This window comes from Zootermopsis nevadensis, unplaced genomic scaffold, assembly GCF_977971745.1.
Source record: "Zootermopsis nevadensis isolate Lab colony 2312 unplaced genomic scaffold, Znev_1.0 Znev_ptg000017l, whole genome shotgun sequence".
NCBI classification, from domain to species: Eukaryota; Metazoa; Arthropoda; class Insecta; order Blattodea; family Termopsidae; genus Zootermopsis; species Zootermopsis nevadensis.
The window spans coordinates 11,111,727-11,130,602 of NW_028259149.1; the positions used below are offsets into that span (position 1 = coordinate 11,111,727).

The window sequence follows — 18,876 nt, forward strand, 5'->3', positions numbered from 1 at the left end:
TCTTAATTTTAATACCATGGGAAGGAAATTAAAATCAGCCTCTGATCATAGAAGTTACAAATTTAGGCAGCTTCTTTCTCAGTAAATGTAATTTAAAATATCCAACCAATAAGTATCAGTTGTTGTACCTTCTAAAGTCTACTGTCAGAAACTGTGAGCTACCACTTCCAGGGTTAAAAACATGATATATGAAGAGGAGAAGCATGCAACTTACACAAAACATTAACACCTGAAGAATACATTAAAAACATTCAATTCTCTTCTTAGACATGTATTTTATTATATTATTAATTATATTTGCAACTACAAGTTTACAGAGAGAAAGTTTGACTCACATCTTACATCTGCAGTTTAAGACATGCCACACATGCTCCGTCACCTTTATACCTACTCAGTAAGCGTAGCATACCAAGTTTCTTCTGGTTGCTGTAAGAACTCTCTAACTCATAAAGAGTGCAAACATTGAGCAGAAGGTTTTCATGTAGACCTTGTGTTGGATTTTTATTCACAGCACCTTCAAGTAACGACAGTGCTTCCTTCAGCCGACCCAAGTAAAGCAGGCATACTCCCATGTTATTCAACAACTGATAACAAACACAAATTTTCAGTTTGGAGAAAAATTATTGCATACAAAATTCTGGAAGGAAAACTTCAAGGAAGTGATTCTAAAAATCTGATAAAGCCTACATAATTCTGCAGTTGCCAGAAAAGCTGAAGGTTTCATAAGATATCACAAACACTTGAATCCAAGATTTAAAAAATAATGCTCATTTTAGTTTCTTGTCTAAACTGTCTCAGAAGTCTAGAAATGTTTACTGAAATAAATATGTAGATCTTTCAAAGATCAAACTTTGCGTATTTGTCAGCACTCAACTCCTAGTCATTGAAAGGGACTGAAAAGCAAATGAAATGTAAATAATTTGGAAAATGTATTGAGATATTAGAAGTGAGGAAACTGTAAAATGGAGGAAATTAACAATGACATATCTGGGTTGGGGCCACGGAAGTTTAACATTATACGAGGAAAACCCTATAATCAAGGAGCATTATATGACTACACTGCAAAGCACCATCACAATATAGCAACATTATTAAGATACACTTACCATCATGTTGGATGGATCTAATGTACTTGCTTTGTTGAAGCAGTCATAAGCCTCTTGGAAAGCATTTTGTGCCACAGCCATCAATCCTCGGTCTATCAAATCACGCAGATCAGAGGCAACTGAGCCTTCTGATAGCAAACCCCCAGTGCCACTGCAGCAAAGACATGCATAGCTGACAGGAAGAAATATCTGAACATGACAGTAGCAGTAGAAAGCTTTATGTATTATACGCTGTGTTAGACATTGTGTTTCATCTATCCTTATTAATGCTGGTCACAGTGGTCATGTGGTCTGAGGCATGGGCCTTGTGCCACTTGGACACTGGGACCGCGGGTTTGAATCCCACTTAAGTCATCGATGTTTGTCCGTGTCTTTGTGTGTTGTGCTGTCCTGTGTGCAGGTAGATGCCTTGTGATGGGATAATCACTCTTCCAAGTAGTTCTACCAAATGTCTAAATAGATCAAGAAACCTCCAAAAGGAGATCCCTATGCTCCACATATAGTGAATGAGTATAAAGAGGGAAGAAGAAAAGATACTTATTAATAATCCGCAGTAAATACCATTCAAGTCAGTTTTGCTTCTTTAATAGTGACATCAGGAAACATTTCTACCAGGTCAATTTGTCTGTAGTTGAAATATTATTTCTGCATTTTAGAGAGTGTAACAGTCAGTGCCAGAAGTTCCACAGTGTTAAAACCATCTGTATGGAAGGCCTTGTCCCTACACCATAAGCTCTCCAAAATTTACATGATTCATTGTGATTTATAAATAATGTTTTATTCTAGTTCTTATGTTTAATGTTACACATGTCTCACCATTATTCTTACCTTTGCTGCTGCTTCAGTTCCCGAGCCAAAGCAAAGTTCTTTTCAGCACCAGCAACATCTCCAAGCTGCAGATACACACGTCCAAGTGCTGACTGGAGAGCACGTTTGTGATGATTACCCCATTCTCGACCGTTCAGTAACAATTCCAGCACTCTGACAGCCAAACTGTAATCCTGTATGCACACAGTAGTACACTTGTATCATGTCGATAACCGAAAAAAATATCTTTATGGTGTGCATATAAGTGAAAATGAGACATTACTCCATTGAAGAAATACAAAATGTACTACTTCTCACTTTTGGGCCATCCTAAACTCCAGCACACAAAGACGTGTACTTCTTAACACTAGTCCCAACATGATATTAACAGCAGAGAATATACTGATCAGCTAAGCAACTGCAGTTAATTTGATATAAGCAACTTAATAAATTGTGAATAAGATTTATGTAAATCATTCCTTCCTTTGAATACATACCGATTGAACAGTAATTTCCACATACCTTCTGACAAAGTGCACTGTTAACAATGGAATGAAGAACACGGGCCTCTCGGCTGCCCCACAGTTTCCTTGATTCCCTGCGGTCTGATGGACTTAGTTCTGCCAGACTACCATCTTCACAAAGACCAGCATCAAGATTACGAAGGATCTAGTATTTAAAGAAAATGGTTACATTGTCGTGGACACAAATTTTGACATTTCCAAATGCCAAAGCAGCATGTCTCAGGAGAAGACTTGCATTCAGCAATAAAGCTAATTGTGCTTTGACTTAATATATACTGTTTTGTCTCTAGAGTACAGCACCTTCCAAAGATGGATACATATGAAGATTTCTGTCTTCTGGGTTGTTGTGCTGTGTAGTCTGGTCAATGTTAACCAAAGTTTCAGAGGTCGTACTGCCTCCGTCATCAGGGCGATGAAACGTTGGTAAACATCTACCAGACTACACAGCACAACAACCCAGAAGACAGAAATCTTCATACTCACCGCTCTGATGACGGAGGCAGTATGACCTCTGAAACGTTGGTAAACATCTACCAGACTACACAGCGCAACAACCCAGAAGACAGAAATCTTCATATTCACCACTGTGAAAAAATCAAATCTTACATGGATAGATATGTTCCTCCAAAACATTGATAACTACCTACAAGTCCACACAGCATCACAGTCCAGAAGACCAACATCAAAATGCCTAAATTAGTTACTGATCTAGAAATACTTGCTCTATGCTTTCAATGCAGATCAGTGATTAAATATTTGGTAATCACTGGTCTAAAGTACTGATGATGGTGTATATAAAATCTATTTCTACCAAGATGTGATTGTGCATTTGTCAGGAACAAGCATAAAAGAGTGTGAGCATGTGATACCTTTCTAACAGTAGCCAGAAGCACATGCAAGCGGTTCAGTGCCTCTTGATGTTTTGTAAAATACTGTGGTATTTCAGCTAACAGCAGACGGAAAGCAAAGGGTACCATTGAACCCATACGACCTCCATACAGTTCTGGATAAAACTGAAAGTACAAATCTGGACGGTCCAAGTCTCCAAACGGCTCTGCTTCCACTTCAGCTAATGAGAATGAGCGCAGTTTCATGTGGAGAGCCAATCGTGTGAACCAAAGCTGAGGACAAAATGTCAGATACCAATTAATCTGGACTAACAATATCACCTGCACCCTTATGTATCAGTGTGATGTTTGCATGTCAGTCTTCTTGCACTCCTAATGGACACTATGTAATTTCAAAATCTTTCAGGAGATGACAGCATCCATATGAAGTATCCTGATATCTTGCAGATACACAGGAAACTATAACTCACCCAGAAATTCAGTTAACTGCATTTACGAAAGAATGTAGTATGCAGCATGAACAAATGAAAGGGATAAGAAAGTAATATGAGAAAAATTGTGGGAAGAAGATACATTTATGAAAGAGACAAAGGAAAGAAGAAAAGTGGTGAGGGACAAAAATAAAAATAATAAATCATTCCCCCTTTGGATTTTAGTGGGCCTTTCTCACTTATATATGAATAAAAATATGTTATGGATGTGGCTACAAACATTTTCTTGTGTGTGTGATGCAAATTCAGCAGAACCCCAGCATTCTAGTGTGAAAGGTAATTACTGTGACCACAAACCTGAATGGAATGTACAGTGTGTTTGCTTGGGTGACCAGCTCTTCCTGCACCCTGACCATATATAGTAAGAAGTCGACCAGTCAAATTGATTGCAGCCCGGAAACAACCAGCCTGAAATGCAGAATAAATTCTAGAACCATTTTCTAGACTGCTAATAATTTTGTGAATAAAATAAATTGTTATTCACAAAATTATTTCCAAGTGCAGCTTTCTACGAGTTTACTTTATAGTTGCTAATATACAGTTCAGCTTTCAGTGGAAGTTGATAGTATGTATTAGGCATTTTTCATGTATAATAGACTTCCTTAACCAGCTCTCTGGTTTAAATGCCTCTTCTGGTAATTCCGAAAACAATGAAATAATTCTTTATAAACATAACATATTTAGTAGTATGCCACAAGTATGTGTCATTTTACAGGTTTTGTGGTTATTGTTTAAATTTGTTTACTATTGTACACTCTTGTTTTCTGAAAATGACAACTAGAGTAACTGCACCTGTATAAGTTCTCGAAGCCCCCTCTCATCTTGGGTAACATCATTCATGGTTAAGACTTTACGTTTTGCTGCTTCTGCTTCCCCCAAATAATGATTCACAACTTCATGGACTGTATCAACCTAAGGAATTAATTGTAATTATGAACCTTTACAAGTTAACATGTCAGTCATGAACAATGAGTAGTGATGGTAATTAAATGTGGCTTATTGTAAAAAGTTGGTGAAAATCCACCAGATACAAGGCCAATTAAGACCTTGGCAGAAACACAAAATATATTGTTCAGGAGAGATATTCTCACTGCATATGAATTACACAACTGTAGCAGATATAAATAAAATATATTTGCTATAAGATTTGATCATATTTTGCCAATTGTAAGACTTCATAATGCCCAGTATAAAAAAGTAAAATAAAATATATGCACTTGAATTTTCCACATTATAAATAAATAATAATTCCATTAGTGGAATGACACTAGTGGCATAATATTTGCATACATGCATGATATTGTCTGAAGCAAATCAAATGCTATACAGACAATCATCAAGTTTACAGTAACATCACGATGAGAATGATTAATGATATAAATTGCTTATAGTTATTACATACTGACTCCAGTACCAGCAGTAATGGTGATCAGAAGAAGCCCTGCATAACTAACCGAGAAAAAACAGAACACACTACACTACAGAATGAATATAAATGTATAAGAAAAATATAAAATTTATTGCGGAACCCATCCTTGCTGCATCAAGTACCTGCTTATTATTATAACTGAATTGCAAATTTAACACTAAGAACTGCCCATCACAAATAGCTTTATAAAATATGGGTATTGGTTGGGAAGCCTGAGGGGAAGAGACTGCTGGTGAGACCTAGATGTAGATGGGAGGATAATCTCAAGCAGAATCTATGGGAGATAGGAGTTGAAGGAGACTGGATTTTGTTGGCCAAGGACAGGGTCCGGTGGAGGGCTTTGGTTAATTCGGTGTTGAACCTTCGGGTTCTGTCAGCCAACTAGTTAGTTTGTTACACTAAACAAGAGCTGTTGACAAGAGGTAACACTTGTAATCACAACATGAAGTTTTGACATACCATTTCTTCCTCAAGTACTACCCCAGGCATTGTTAACAGATCACGGTCAGGGAAATACGTGCCAGGGGATGATGCTGCTGCTATAATCAGAGCATGCCGGGTCTGTTCTGATGGAATCCATGCGTCTCGTCGTCGGTCAGCCTCACTGGGATGAACAGGACTGGAAGCTTTTGTGAATGTCTGATCACTTAGAACAGACTCCACAGTGTCACCTATTGGTATGATCAAATCACATTATAAGCATGGTATAAGAATGTGTAATAATGGGCAATAACAACAACCGAAACTCTGCTAATGAGGTTGAGTATGAAAATGTAAAATTTGTAATACTAACAGAATAGTATCATCAGAATATGTTTTTAAGTACAGTAAACCTTAAATTTAATGGATTTCAGATTTAATGGACTCATCTGGTATTGCCTAATTTTTTCTGGACATGAGGCATTAGCAAATATTTTTGGTTTTAATGGACAAAGTACTTTGATTTTTTTGCACTTAATTATCTTTTTACACTCAAGTCTTTTAATGAACCTGTGTCATTCCAGGTGTCCAGTTTATATTACTAATCTGTTTAATGGTGTTCTCAATGAAAATTATGGCCTAAGGATGCATTACTGGTATCATAAAAATAACTGTGCAATTTAACAGACGATCAGCATTATCAGACACCCCTTCCCCCCACTGGGCCATTCAGTTGAGAGTTTACTGTATTATTTTGCTAATTTTGATACAGTGATATATTACTCTGAAATGCTGTAATCCCTATAAGACTACGAGGTGTCACAATCCAGAAGACAAGAATCAATGTCTCATCACCATGACAATCTCAAATAATAAATTATACTTTCCTTTCTCATTCAATTCAATTTTCATATAATTAAACTTCAAACATGTTTGAGATTACTAGTTATTTAATGGTTCTTTCTTAATTATTAATTAAATACAAGGATGGTATGGTGCATAATGGTGAAGGAATGGTAGAGGAAGCAATCATGGTCTAGTTCAAAGTTCTGTCTTAGCATATATACAGACTGAGGAAAAGTTCAGAACGCCTGTTCAGAATTGTTGCTTCCTTGGCTGCATGATAGCAGGGCACATTCCTATTGGCCAACATGCAAACTTCCAATAGAAAAATGTGGCACATTTCTCTTTTGTAATTGATGATTTCTTTCTATGAAACCTAGTGAATATTGTTCAGTGTAGCATGAATGATACTTTTAATATCTCACATACAGATCACAGTACACCCATTACAATGTGTATGTAAGGGAAGACAGCCAAGGAACTGTAACAGATTGGGTATGTAGGTCTAGACTAACCAAGACTGGAAAGGTGTAATCCATACCAGAATGCACACATGCATTCTTTGCAAATTCTGAATTCTGAATGCTACCAACTGAAATACAAAGGAGAGAATTGAAGTGTTATGAATTACTTTCCACAGTTTTTGCACAAATGCATAAACATAAGTTTTAAACATTGTTTGTTTTCTTCTCTACTGATTAAATTGTTTATCACAAACTGGTTGTTGAGAACAGCATACATTTCAAGGACACTGATTTTGTATTACAAACTAACCAATAAATGCAATGTACAGCTTATGATATATGATGTTGAAATATCTTTTGACCTATTAGTATTTAAAGAACAATTCAATCAGTTATCTTACTTATACAACTTTTGGTTTCCAACTATACAAATCATATAATATTAATGCCTTCTTTAAGTGACATGAATCAATACTAATACATCAAAAGATATGGTAGCTCTGTGGTAGCATATTGGATTCAATGCATGGGGTCATGGGATCCAGTCCTGGTCAAATCATTTTTTTTTATGTTGATGCCATGTTACTTTGTATCATACAATGAATTATTATACCAGAGTTTTGTATTTTCCAAAAGTCTGTGCTGATGTTGATCCCACCTCACAAGTTTGCTTGCCTACCATATTAGTACTTTTGATGAAAAGGAGATTGAAAAGTATTTTTTATGGTAGACTTCAATGGTTTACCATCCATGCCACATTTAATCCATATCTACATGATCAGCCCTATATATGTCCATTTCATGCAGTTTGTGCAAATATTGCATAATAACTAGGACCTGACAGATGGGTTTTGGAATGTAAATTCTTCACTGTACCTGGAATGAACATGCAACCTACCAACCTTTCTATTCATTAAGTACTTGTCATGCTTTCCTCGGTGATAAGTGTTGTCATAATCATGTTGCTGACTAATGACTTAATTTTAGTTCCAATGCAATACTGCTTGCAAAACCTCCCATGCCACAATCCTTAGTCAAGAAATTTCTATACTGACTGAGATTTTATATGATTAATCTAAGGTTATCACAAGACTTATGTTAAAACAGACTGTGATCACAACTCAAGATCATTATCTTTCTCAAATGTCAGATTGTGGTTTTCTGGGTTCTAATACTATGCAGTCTTGTAGGTGATTACCAATGTTTCAGATCAATCTGATGCCTCAATCATCTGGGTAGGTGGCAGCAGTAGGTTATTCCAAAACACGGTATCATGAGCTACAAGACCACAATCCAAATTTGTACTACCATGAAAACCCCAAATCTTATTTTATGATACATAACCTCTCCAGTTGATGTAGTATTGCTACCAAATCTATGAATGTTTGTTGTCTGTTTAATAATGCTGTAACACAAAGTAGATAGCACTGAAGAGAGAATGCTTAATAAATGAATTGGAAAGGATATGGATGGAAATGGTCATGACCAAATTTAAAGCACTATCCTGGCATTTGCCTAGGGGGTGTCAAGAAAACCACAAAAAGCCTCAGTCAAGACAGCTGGTCTTCATGCCAAGTTCTGAATTCAGGACCCAAATATGAAGCAGGAATGCTAACCATCCAGCAAAACATTTGGTCCCAAATCTACCAATCAACTAATTGATACTGGAAGGCAAGTAAGAAGTCATTATTCCTATCATGATTCACATGAAGATTCTTTTATTTCAGAATTCTTCACCTGTTGGTGTTGGTGTTGGTGTTGTAGGTGATGATGGAGTAAGGAATGAATCATCTGTGGTGGTTGTAAAATCAGGTGATGTCATCATACTGCTGGCACTGCTACTTGTGGGTAACCCAGGAATCATTAAATCCATGCCGAACAAAGCTGATGCAACTGATGGAGAGGGAATGCTGTGAGGAGAACGCATTGTAGTAGAGCCCAACATGTCAAAGAAAGATTTCGCAGATGCCGTACTCAGATTATCTGAAGGAGCTTCCTGAGATGAAAAGATTCTGCAAACAACAGGTTCCTCCTTCACTGGAGTTTTCATACCTACATCTAACATTTTATCTTGAAGTTTTGACCCAGTGTTTGCTGTAACCTGGCTAGATGTTGATATCTCTGGTATGATTCCCATGGATGCCAGTGGTTTACGGACAGATCCTTCATTGATTACAGTTGCTGAAACTGTAGTTGTGGTTTGGGTTGGATGGCACGTAGCTGCGAAATTTAATGGTACATTTGCTGACTGGAAAAGGTCTTGAGAACTTGCACTTTCTCGCACACTTGTCATCATGGCAGGGCCATTGCCAGATGAAATCTGATCAAAGAAACTTGCACCTGATGATGTAGATGTAGTCTGGGAAAAATACTGACTAAGTGAAGGTTTTTCTGGATCTTGTTTTATATTACTTTTATTCATCTTTGGCCTGTATTCAAGGGCAAATATCAACTTGTTATTGAAAAGTTTCTTCAGTTTCTTGATTCAATGCTGCTGTGAAAAAGAGAAAGTAAAAGACTACTGTATCTAACTAAATTCTATACATTTATATAATTAAAACTGCACACAAATTGCTTATAGTTTAATTTGAAGCAATTTTCCAGCAAAGTTAGTAGTAGTGGTTATAAGTGTGTTGGCAATGGACAAGATAGCCATAAAACACTAAAAAGATCAGACTGGAGGAAGATGATCATTTTACAAATGTGACAAAAAACACAGTCTCATTATTGCTCTGTGACCACAAAAGGACAAAATGCTGACCATGAGGTATTGTATCAAATATTTCTTTCTAGCCAACATTTCTGTTGCATGTCATATGGATATTTAAATGAATAGATGATGGATGGGAATAGTCAAGACTCAATAAACCCACTCACCAGTTTAGGGTGATGGGATGAGTTCAGATAGTTTGGGACGTTAATCCGCTACTGAATACCAAAATCCACCACAACTAATTTACTTATATTAATCTCTTAGTAGGCTCTGAATGAGATAATTTTGAATACTGACGGAATACAAACAAAATAAATACAATTAAAAGGCATTACTGCTAATTGCTCATTCACCTGAATGTGAATCTTCAGTTTTGTTCATTATGGTTTCAATTAAATTTGTTTCCCACAGTCAAAATATTTAAAACAACTCAGATTTTGGAAAATCATTTTTCTACACTAATTATGTTACAAATACACTTGAAAGTTGGTAAAATTAGTTTCAATGCGTTCGCCTTGTTCTGTATATTCTACAGATTCCAGATTGGCCTTCCTTGGGTATAGTACTCACCAAATACGTTATTGAACCAAAAATGACTATGACATAATTGAGGTTAAATACGCTAAGAAATTCAGGAGAATTGTTAATATGGCACCGGATAACAAAACAGCTATTCGGTTTGTATAGTCCCTTACCCTAAAAGATATAAATGATGTTATTTAATTACGCCATCCTTAGACCGTAAATGAATTAATAAATTAATTTTCGTCAGCGCCAATCACACAACGTATTTACTGTTTATGAAGGCCATCTTTCGAGTTGGTATATTCTGTGATTTCGTCACACACAGAAACATGATGGCGAAAGAAGTGTAGTGTGTGAGTGGAGAGCAATACAAAGGAACTCGTGTGACATTATATATTTATAGGTTATTTTTTACAATACATTTGTGGTGAATGCCGTCGAAATGAGGAGTTTCAGAGTATGTGGTGTTTCATCTGTATTTATAGCTGTGTCTTTGAAACTTGGAAGCATATACTAATGACAGCTTTGTAAAACAAATATTGTTTAGAAGTCAAGGTTCAATTGTAATGGTAAAATACGCATATGTACTAGAACATATTGCCAAATTTGTATGTTTATTATCATTAAAACCCTGTTCCACTGCTCTGGTTTTGTTTACATTGTTCATGTTGCTTCAATATCAGAAATGTTAGCTTTTTATAAATTTGTTGTACTAGTTCAGGCAAGAGGTATAAAAATTATTGCTGGTTCTTTTTAGTAGGGCTTCCCATGCTACATTTGTGTCATTAAACAATGCTATGGTTTCCAAATTATAAAATGGAAACTTCAACATGCTGTGTAAGATCACATATTTTGAACAGAATGTCATTTCTTTCTTTTAGGAAAGTTGAAATTCCAAGTGGTGGAACTGAGTTTGCAGTTTGCTGTCTAGTCATATACATCTGTGAGCTAACTCCAATATCTTAGGGTTAGAGGACAGAACAGTCTGTAGAAACTAATTAAAGATTTTGCTTCAATACTGTAATTGAACAATTTGGATCCAGAAGATGGCTCCACGGAATAAAGAGAATAATGGTGGAGGCCAGAGAAAGGGAGGCAGAGGAAGAAGAAGTGCAGAAAGAGAAAATGGGGACAACAATGAAGGAGAAATTGGAGGAGAAGATTATCGTCGACGCCGTGATCGCAATAATCAGGTATTTACAAAAATTCTACTTTTGGAAAGGGTCCAAGTTCTTTTCTGTTGTTGATTAAACATTGTCCATTTGGGAATATTATTGGATCCTGGTGTCCAGTGATTGATATCTTCTGCTGTTCCTCTGAACCTCAAGAATTGAGCAAACATCCAAAATATGGTTTCTATAACTGTCCTTGTTCCTGATGGTAACTGCATAATAATCACAGAACCAGATTTAAGCAGTCTTATAGCAAATTGTATCTTTACTGTCAAGAAGAAATGAATTATAGCATTAAGCTTACTTTAAATAATAAAACAAACTTTATTAAATTTGTAACTAATAACATGATTAACTAATATGCATAGTGCTTTTGTCAACAAGTTATGATCATCTAAGTTGGAAGAGTCATGTGGAACTCATTTCATCATAATTAATTCTAAAGTGGTTTGTAAAAAGCCTTAATTTTAAATATAGTTAGTAACTGTTAAAAAAGTGTACTGTTTATACAGACTGTTAATTATTAATGTGATATAATGTATGGTTACCCATGCAACAGTAATTCAGTGTTCTTTCTACAAAAGAAACTTATTATAATAAACGGAAGTCTTTTTGTAAATGATTCATTCCATGTTCTGCTACTAACCATCAAGTGTTTTTAGCTGTAATAACTTATAATTAACAAAATAGGAAATGTTTCTCACAAACTTCAGAGGTTCATACAGTCATTATGAGACAATCTTAAAACTTTGCATACCGTGTAGTGTATTAGAATATAGAGTGAACAAACCAGCAACTATTAACACTTTAATGGACACTATTACCATACGCGTTTCGATCTCAAGAGATGATGATCTCTTGAGATCGAAACGCGTATGGCAATAGTGTCCATTAAAGTGTTAATAGTTGTTGGTTTGTTCACTCTACATTATGAGACACATGATTTTAACAGACCACTTGTTAGACTTACCATGTATTGGAAAGTGGTATGCTATTTTGGGATAAAACTACTTTCCAAGCTCCTCAAAATCAAATGTTTTGTCCATTAACTTTAATTAATGGGTTGAGGGGGGGGGGAGAAAAAGGAAGCAGTGTTGATATGCACCTATGTTTGCATGAATGTTCTGATATGTAGGTATTTTAGTTTGTTTTCATTTTACAGTATTACAGGAGGAAAGATGTTCTGCCAAAACTTTTCTACAGCCAAGAAATCATCCATATCCAGTACCTAAAATTGTTGATCTTATTTAATGGTTAAAGTATATAGGGTAGAACTGTTTAGGGTAATAAACTTTTTTTTTGTATTTCTGTGAAGACTGATGTACTACATTTGTTTTTGTTTTTTTTCTCACTACAAGTTTCTACTAATATAACACTTTATATATTCACTGTATCACCATTTTCACTAGTGCCTTGCTTGAGATTAATGTTAGACTAAAGTAAATGTTATTAATTTCAATATGACCCTAACTTGGTGATATGGCATGTCAGGCAGTGAAGCGTAGCCGTGTGAAGAGCAAGCTCCGCACCCAAAAGACCCTGGAACGGGTAAACCAACTTAAAACAGAAAATGAGATGCTGGAGGAGAAGATTCGTATGTTGACAAAGGAACTTGGATTCCTGAAGGATCTCTTTTTAGCTCATGCTGGTAGGTGGATCTGTGATCAGCACGATTTGTTGTCGTAGATCAAAGGAATATAGAAACTGAATAGATTTATCCTTTACATCTTTGAGAAGTCCACATGCTTTATACTAGCAGCGCCCATCAATGCGTAATTTTGTATCAATATTGGAGTTTTGTATGGGTATCACACTGTTTTATCAGTTTATGATTGTTTTTCGTTGCTGAAGTAATGTATATTGTGCTGTTTTTATTTTCATTACAAAACTATTTTGATGATAGGAGGCTTTCACGGTGACTATGAATGAAGTACTGACTTCAGTACCCTGAGGACGAGGAGGAAGGTGGTTCTTGAAAGAGTGTTTTCACCTTTCAACCACACATAACTGACACAACTGGTAGCCCAAGAAGAATGCTTTAAAACTGTTATGGTTGTCCGTATATTTTTCTTCCGCAAAACAAATTGAAATATTTCCCCAAATTTTATGCAGTGAACAGTTTTTTTTTATATATATATATATATAATTTTGGATAAGAGTAATTTTATGCTAAAAAGAGGTTATGTATTAATACATTGAATACATTTTTCTGATGCATATTTGTTTATCAATATCATGTTATATTCCTCCTATAGATATAACACCCAACTGAATGTTATAGTAGGACGATGTACAGTAATGTACACTGAAAATAACAAGTTATATAACATTTTTGTTTGAAAAAGAGTAGTGTACTTACTTGACTGGCTGAAATCAGATGGAAAATGATATTTGCAGTACCAAATTAATACAGTTTACCTTTTGAAGAAGTAACATTTTCCATTTGACCTAGGGAGCACAACTGCAAACATATTCGTTGGCATCTGAGAATCCATTAACTTAAATATTGAGTGATGGTGACACAGCTTGCTTGCCATTACACTTGAGCCATCTCGTCGCTGTTGGAGTAACAAACTGTACTGACCATTCTTTGCCTGCAAGTCATGAATACTTCAGCTGTTCCTGCTCTTCTGCTACTAATATTCATACTAACATTATTGCTACTACTGCTATTAATACCACATTAACCACCATTTCTTCTGTTACTTCTTGTCCTTTTGCCCATGTCTTAACTGATGTGATCCCTTAAACAGAACTTCTGTCCTACCATAAACTGTCTCCTGCATTTTCATTCCACATTTAACTTGTCTTATTTGATGCAGCACAATCTTCTATACCATGACACGTTTAAAGTTCACAAATTTCTCATTGAAAGCTTTCTGAAAGAAAGTATTTGGATCCATGTTGTGTAACTGGACTAGACTTTCTGCTTCTGATGATATGCTGGCTTCCACTGCTCAGGCGATATTAATATTATTATTGTTTAGTCAGGTTTTCTGCAGTATGTTTTATGGCAGGGAATTTAATTAAATTGGGATTAATTAATTCTTGTTTCTTAATATAAGCAGGTCGATCTAAAATTGTTGCATTTGTCCAAAGGATCTGCTCATGGTGTAAACTTAGAAAATGTTGATTTGGAGTCTTTGCTCAAAGAAGAGCCAAAGACAGAGTCAGACCGCATCAAGTCACTACAGGAAGGAGAACGGTTGCATCTTGGAAGAGAAGATGGCAAATCTGAATTCAAGTAATTTGACTGACAAGTAAGTGTTCTGATTCAAATATCACTTGAGTGTGGTAACCATGTGCCCCCTGTTGGTTGACTGCAATGTGTAGGTAATTAAATCTCAAGACAGTCTTTCTTATGACTTAGATCTTGAAAGGAATGCTCTGAAGTGTTCAACATGTGGATAAAATTGAGTTATACATCATGGTTTTGTTTTTCCTTGATTTTTTCCTCATTTTATTTGAGCATATTTGGGGATAAAACAGGTTACATCTTCTTCCTATGACAGTGTCTAATCACTGTAATATATTTTACCTTTGCCATATTTTTCTATAGCTTATCTAAGATGTGATATGTAGTGCAATATACAGAGAATTGCTACGTATTTCAAACCTAAACCACTGTTCTAGGGTTTTTTCTGGTTCTCATCTAAAGGCTTTTTATATCTGTGTTGAGGTTCAGATATTAATTCTGTATGAAAGTGCCTCAAGGTGTGATGAGTGGATTGACAGACCTTAGAGTTTTATATACATACAAAGATTTTTAAATGAAATTCTTGTGATTTTAAATGATTTTATGTGCTGGATACATTAATGAGAATATTGGTTCTTTTATTCATTTTTAATTTGTAACCTATGGAATATAATACAGTGAACTTCCAGTCTGGAACAAAAATGTTTTCTAATACAGGCTACAGCTACCTTCCTAAAATATAATTAATTATTAAGGCCTCGGAAGTAGAGCCAGCAGAATATGTAAAAGTGAATATTGTGTGTGTGTGTGTGTTGATAATGTGCTGAACATTGGCTGTTGTATATTTCATATACATGACATTTCAGGGGTTGGCTCTGTTCCCATCTTCAGGTGATGAGTTCATGTTATAGTGATATTTTTATTATTTGTATTTTGACTTATGGTGACAATTTATATACTAGGTTAGCATACACTAGTACCACTATACCAGTGGGGCAACCAAGAAATGATTGTTGTTATCTCCTGAAGTTAGGGGTAGAACTGACTTATAGTTATGCTTATGATAGTGGACAATGTTTAGATATTATTGGTGTAATGCTGTGTTCCACAACCTTTATTTACATGTGGAACACCCTAATATGTCAAAGGCACATGATAGCACAAAAGATGTTTCCTCATGAAAAGGGGGTATGAAACTATACATGGCCAATATGTGTCAACATATCATTACTTGCGCTATAAGAATGCAGGCACATGAAAACAGAAAAAACTGCTTGTTGAATAAAACCATCAAAGATGAACCTGTGTGTGTATAGTGAATTTTGATTATGAAAGATAAGATATTTCCCTTTTTCCTAACTATAACATGAATATTCAGTTTCTTATCAAAATCTGTAGCACACCTGAAACCTTGTGGCAGCATAATGGTCATACTGGTCTTGGAACACTGGTGTAATGAACCAACTATTGTCACAGACTTTTTGAAAATTAATGTGTTAGCCAGCCAGTCAGTAGAGTACTTGTCATGACTGCCATTTGCATCACCTGTACGGTCTGCTGGCAGGTTTGTTCGTCATACACCTCTGAATATTTTTTGTTGGGATCTGTGTACCCATAATTATTTGTTGTATGGTACTAACATTTTCATTTAAATTGCTGGTATTTATAGCTAACTACATGAAGCAGAATCCATCCTGTGCAGCTAAATTGCTGCTTTTTTCTAGCTGTGTTTGTCTTTTGTACTGTCATTATTTCATCAGTTAAGTAACTCCATGGAGTGGAATCCTTCTTGAGAAGTTAATATTTGCCCAGCTGGTCAAGATATTTCCACTTCTGTGGAACCCAGAGGTTAATTATTGTATTTACAAGAGCCTGCCTGTGGATCATTTTTAAAAATTTGTTTAGAAAAATCATCTGACTATGCATAGTTCTCCCAAGTGACCTCTTTTTAGATTTTCCAACTAAAATATTTTGTTACCCATATCCCCCTTGCATGCAACAGTCTCCACTTATTTCATCCTTCTTAATTTGTTCACTGAAATAATATTTGGTGAAGGGTACAAGTTATGAAGCTTTGTCTTGTGATTTCCCCTGTTCTGTATTTATATGGATATCAATTTGAAACTTACAGTGTGTTGTTAATTACAGGTAAAAATTATATATTTTATTAAATAATGTCACTATGCAGAATGTTTCACTTGATGTTGTTTTCTCAACAGCTTTTACAGTGATTTTTACTTTTTAAAAGCAAGAGACTTCAACAAACATGATTTGGAGAATATTGAACTTTACCTGATGTAGAACAAGATGTGGGAAGTTATGTTTGCTTTCTTTCTTTTTTTACTGTGTCTTCATTTTAAGTGGATATGTGCATTTGTGTTTACTGCAGATGAAAATGAAGAGGATCTGCTTTACCATTTCTTGCGCATGGTATTATTGTTTTTGCTCAAAGGTTTTAGACATAACTTCATACTAGAGTGACTGTGTTTCGATATATTATGGTATCTGATACTGTCGTAGTAGGAAGTGCTAGCTTTTTAGTCTCTATACGCTTAATTCATCAGCAGGGCTACAAGGTCTTTTTACTTTTTAAACAAATATAACTGTGTCTTCAGTACAGGCACTTCTTTCATAGAGTGATGTTATTCTTTTCTGTTCCATCAGTCACCAAGAAAAATGGTACTCTGCTACATTTATTTATAGGCCCAGATTCAAGAGAAATACACTTATGATGACTCTTATATGTGATCAGTAATCAATAAATTCATGCAGGTGACTGCCACCTGAAGTCATGTCTCCCTGTAACAGAACTGAGGTAGTATGTGAACTAGAATAGGTCTGCAAAAAATATGCAGGTTAAGATAACATTATTCACAAAAGGAAAATAACAATATTCCTTTATGGATTTTGGTCTTCTGTGTTATACCATCTAATCTTATAGGTGGTTACCAACATTTATGAAGAACTTATATATCACCTCAGTTAAAACTGCAGAGTGTACAGAAGACCATAATCCAAATATTCACCACTACTGAAACCTTGAATCTCATATACTAAACCTGTGTAGGGGTGCAACATTACAGTGTTCAGTGTTTCTCAGAAAATTGAGGTGGTAGGTTCTTCCAAAATATTGGTAACCACATACAAGACTACACGGTGTCATAACCCAGGCGTCCACGATCTAAATTCCCACTCCTGCAAGAACCTAAATCTTATGTTGTTGCTGGAATCAAATGGGATTGCTTAAATTTTATTGTATAGTAATTATAGTATAGTATGAATTATGTGACTACACGTGAAATTTTATACATTATGTTAAGTGTACTCTGCTTTCATTCGAAACTGTTTTGTTAAAATGTCAGCATGCAACTTCCATAGTGTTTATCAGAGATATGGATGCTACTGCATTTTTAATTTTTATTGATGCTGTCAGTAACTCAGCCTGTATATTGTCAATTGAATAATAGTAAATTAAAATAGATTTGGGTGTAAACAATCATGATCTAATTTAAGATGCTATCCTGGAGGTGCTGATGATAGCCATGTAAATCTCAGTCAGGATAGAGGTGTCCAGGCTGAGATTAGATTTGGGATTTCCTCAATACAAATCAGGAGTGCCAACCACTTGATCATGATGCTTAGTGACATTGTTGTCATGTTGATTTTCAGTTAGGTTGTATAATTATGACAGACATTTGTCAACTAAGCCGACTGCTTTCACAAGTATAGAGAAAGGATAGTGTAAGGCGGGTTTTGCATAACTTATTAATCTTGTAGATAAGCCCATCATGTTTTGGTTTCAGCAGAGTGTAATAAAATGACACAATATCAAATGTTTGAACCCCTATTGCTGAGACTTTACTAAGAATCCTGCAAAACACATTTCTGTAACATGTTTATTATGTTTGGCATTCACTTGATAGGCTTGAAAAGCATTGTTTGAAATTAAAAGTGTAAAAGTTATATGCAGAATGTGGCACAAGTTCTTGAATTTTTCAGTTTCATAAGAACATGTCAGAAGTCTGAAAAGTAAGAGGACAACTTAATAGCAATCTGAACATTGTTATGTATTGCGTTGTCAACGTGGTATGAACATGTGCATTTGTTTCTCTCTTGAGAAACACTAATAAAAGCATATGCCACATATTGTTAACATACTACAGGTTAGTTAACCTTCTCAGCTGATATAATTTGATGTTAAAACTTTGTAAACTTTGGATATACTCGCAATAAAAGCAAGCTGTAAGCTGTGTGTAAAATTAATAATCATAACCTGAAAAAACAGTGAAACTAAAGAATCTTAGATGCCACCTGATTTTGGTTTCAACTATTTACTGA

The 18,876-nt window shown here is 35.4% G+C and overlaps 2 protein-coding genes across 9 annotated transcripts; one reads left to right on the plus strand and one right to left on the minus strand.

The window, feature by feature from the left end:
* Positions 1–255: 255 nt before the first annotated feature.
* LOC110834012 (trafficking protein particle complex subunit 12) lies at positions 256–10,478 on the minus strand. Of its 4 annotated transcripts, none has more exons than XM_022072713.2 (10): positions 10,341–10,478; positions 8,670–9,426; positions 5,665–5,876; positions 4,569–4,688; positions 4,074–4,184; positions 3,307–3,558; positions 2,436–2,582; positions 1,935–2,107; positions 1,107–1,257; positions 256–584 (listed from the first exon to the last, which is right to left on the minus strand). In XM_022072713.2, the coding sequence occupies exons 2-10, from the start codon at positions 9,352–9,354 to the stop codon at positions 339–341; spliced, it is 2,097 nt and encodes a 698-aa protein (XP_021928405.2). In that variant the 5' UTR covers positions 9,355–9,426; positions 10,341–10,478; the 3' UTR covers positions 256–338. The 4 variants fall into 4 exon arrangements, with proteins under 4 accessions (XP_021928405.2, XP_021928404.2, XP_021928408.2 ...); XM_022072712.2 differs by having other exon boundaries at positions 8,670–9,423; positions 10,341–10,473; XM_022072716.2 differs by lacking the exon at positions 10,341–10,478 and adding an exon at positions 9,999–10,191 and having other exon boundaries at positions 8,670–9,423.
* Positions 10,479–10,492: 14 nt separating this feature from the next.
* LOC110834018 (uncharacterized) lies at positions 10,493–18,784 on the plus strand. 5 transcript variants are annotated; one of them, XM_022072730.2, is made up of 5 exons: positions 10,502–10,627; positions 11,214–11,363; positions 12,834–12,990; positions 14,442–14,602; positions 16,758–18,784. In XM_022072730.2, the coding sequence occupies exons 1-4, from the start codon at positions 10,613–10,615 to the stop codon at positions 14,588–14,590; spliced, it is 471 nt and encodes a 156-aa protein (XP_021928422.1). In that variant the 5' UTR covers positions 10,502–10,612; the 3' UTR covers positions 14,591–14,602; positions 16,758–18,784. The 5 variants fall into 5 exon arrangements, with proteins under 5 accessions (XP_021928425.1, XP_021928422.1, XP_087206555.1 ...); XM_087350429.1 differs by having other exon boundaries at positions 16,928–18,784; XM_022072733.2 differs by having other exon boundaries at positions 10,493–10,627; positions 11,052–11,363; positions 14,442–18,784.
* The last annotated feature ends 92 nt before the right edge of the window (positions 18,785–18,876 follow it).

Coding starts and splice junctions, on each gene's coding strand:
- LOC110834018 (XM_022072729.2), top strand. Junction 11,364..12,833: donor GCCGTGATCGCAATAATCAG/GTATTTACAAAA, acceptor ATGGCATGTCAG/GCAGTGAAGCGTAGCCGTGT. Junction 12,991..14,441: donor TCTCTTTTTAGCTCATGCTG/GTAGGTGGATCT, acceptor ATTTGTCCAAAG/GATCTGCTCATGGTGTAAAC.
- LOC110834012 (XM_022072713.2), bottom strand. CDS start 9,354: ATGAATAAAAGTAATATAAAACAAGATCCAGAAAAACCTTCACTTAGT. Junction 5,877..8,669: donor ACCAACACCAACACCAACAG/GTGAAGAATTCT, acceptor TCATACCAATAG/GTGACACTGTGGAGTCTGTT. Junction 4,185..4,568: donor GGCTTCGAGAACTTATACAG/GTGCAGTTACTC, acceptor TCTGCATTTCAG/GCTGGTTGTTTCCGGGCTGC.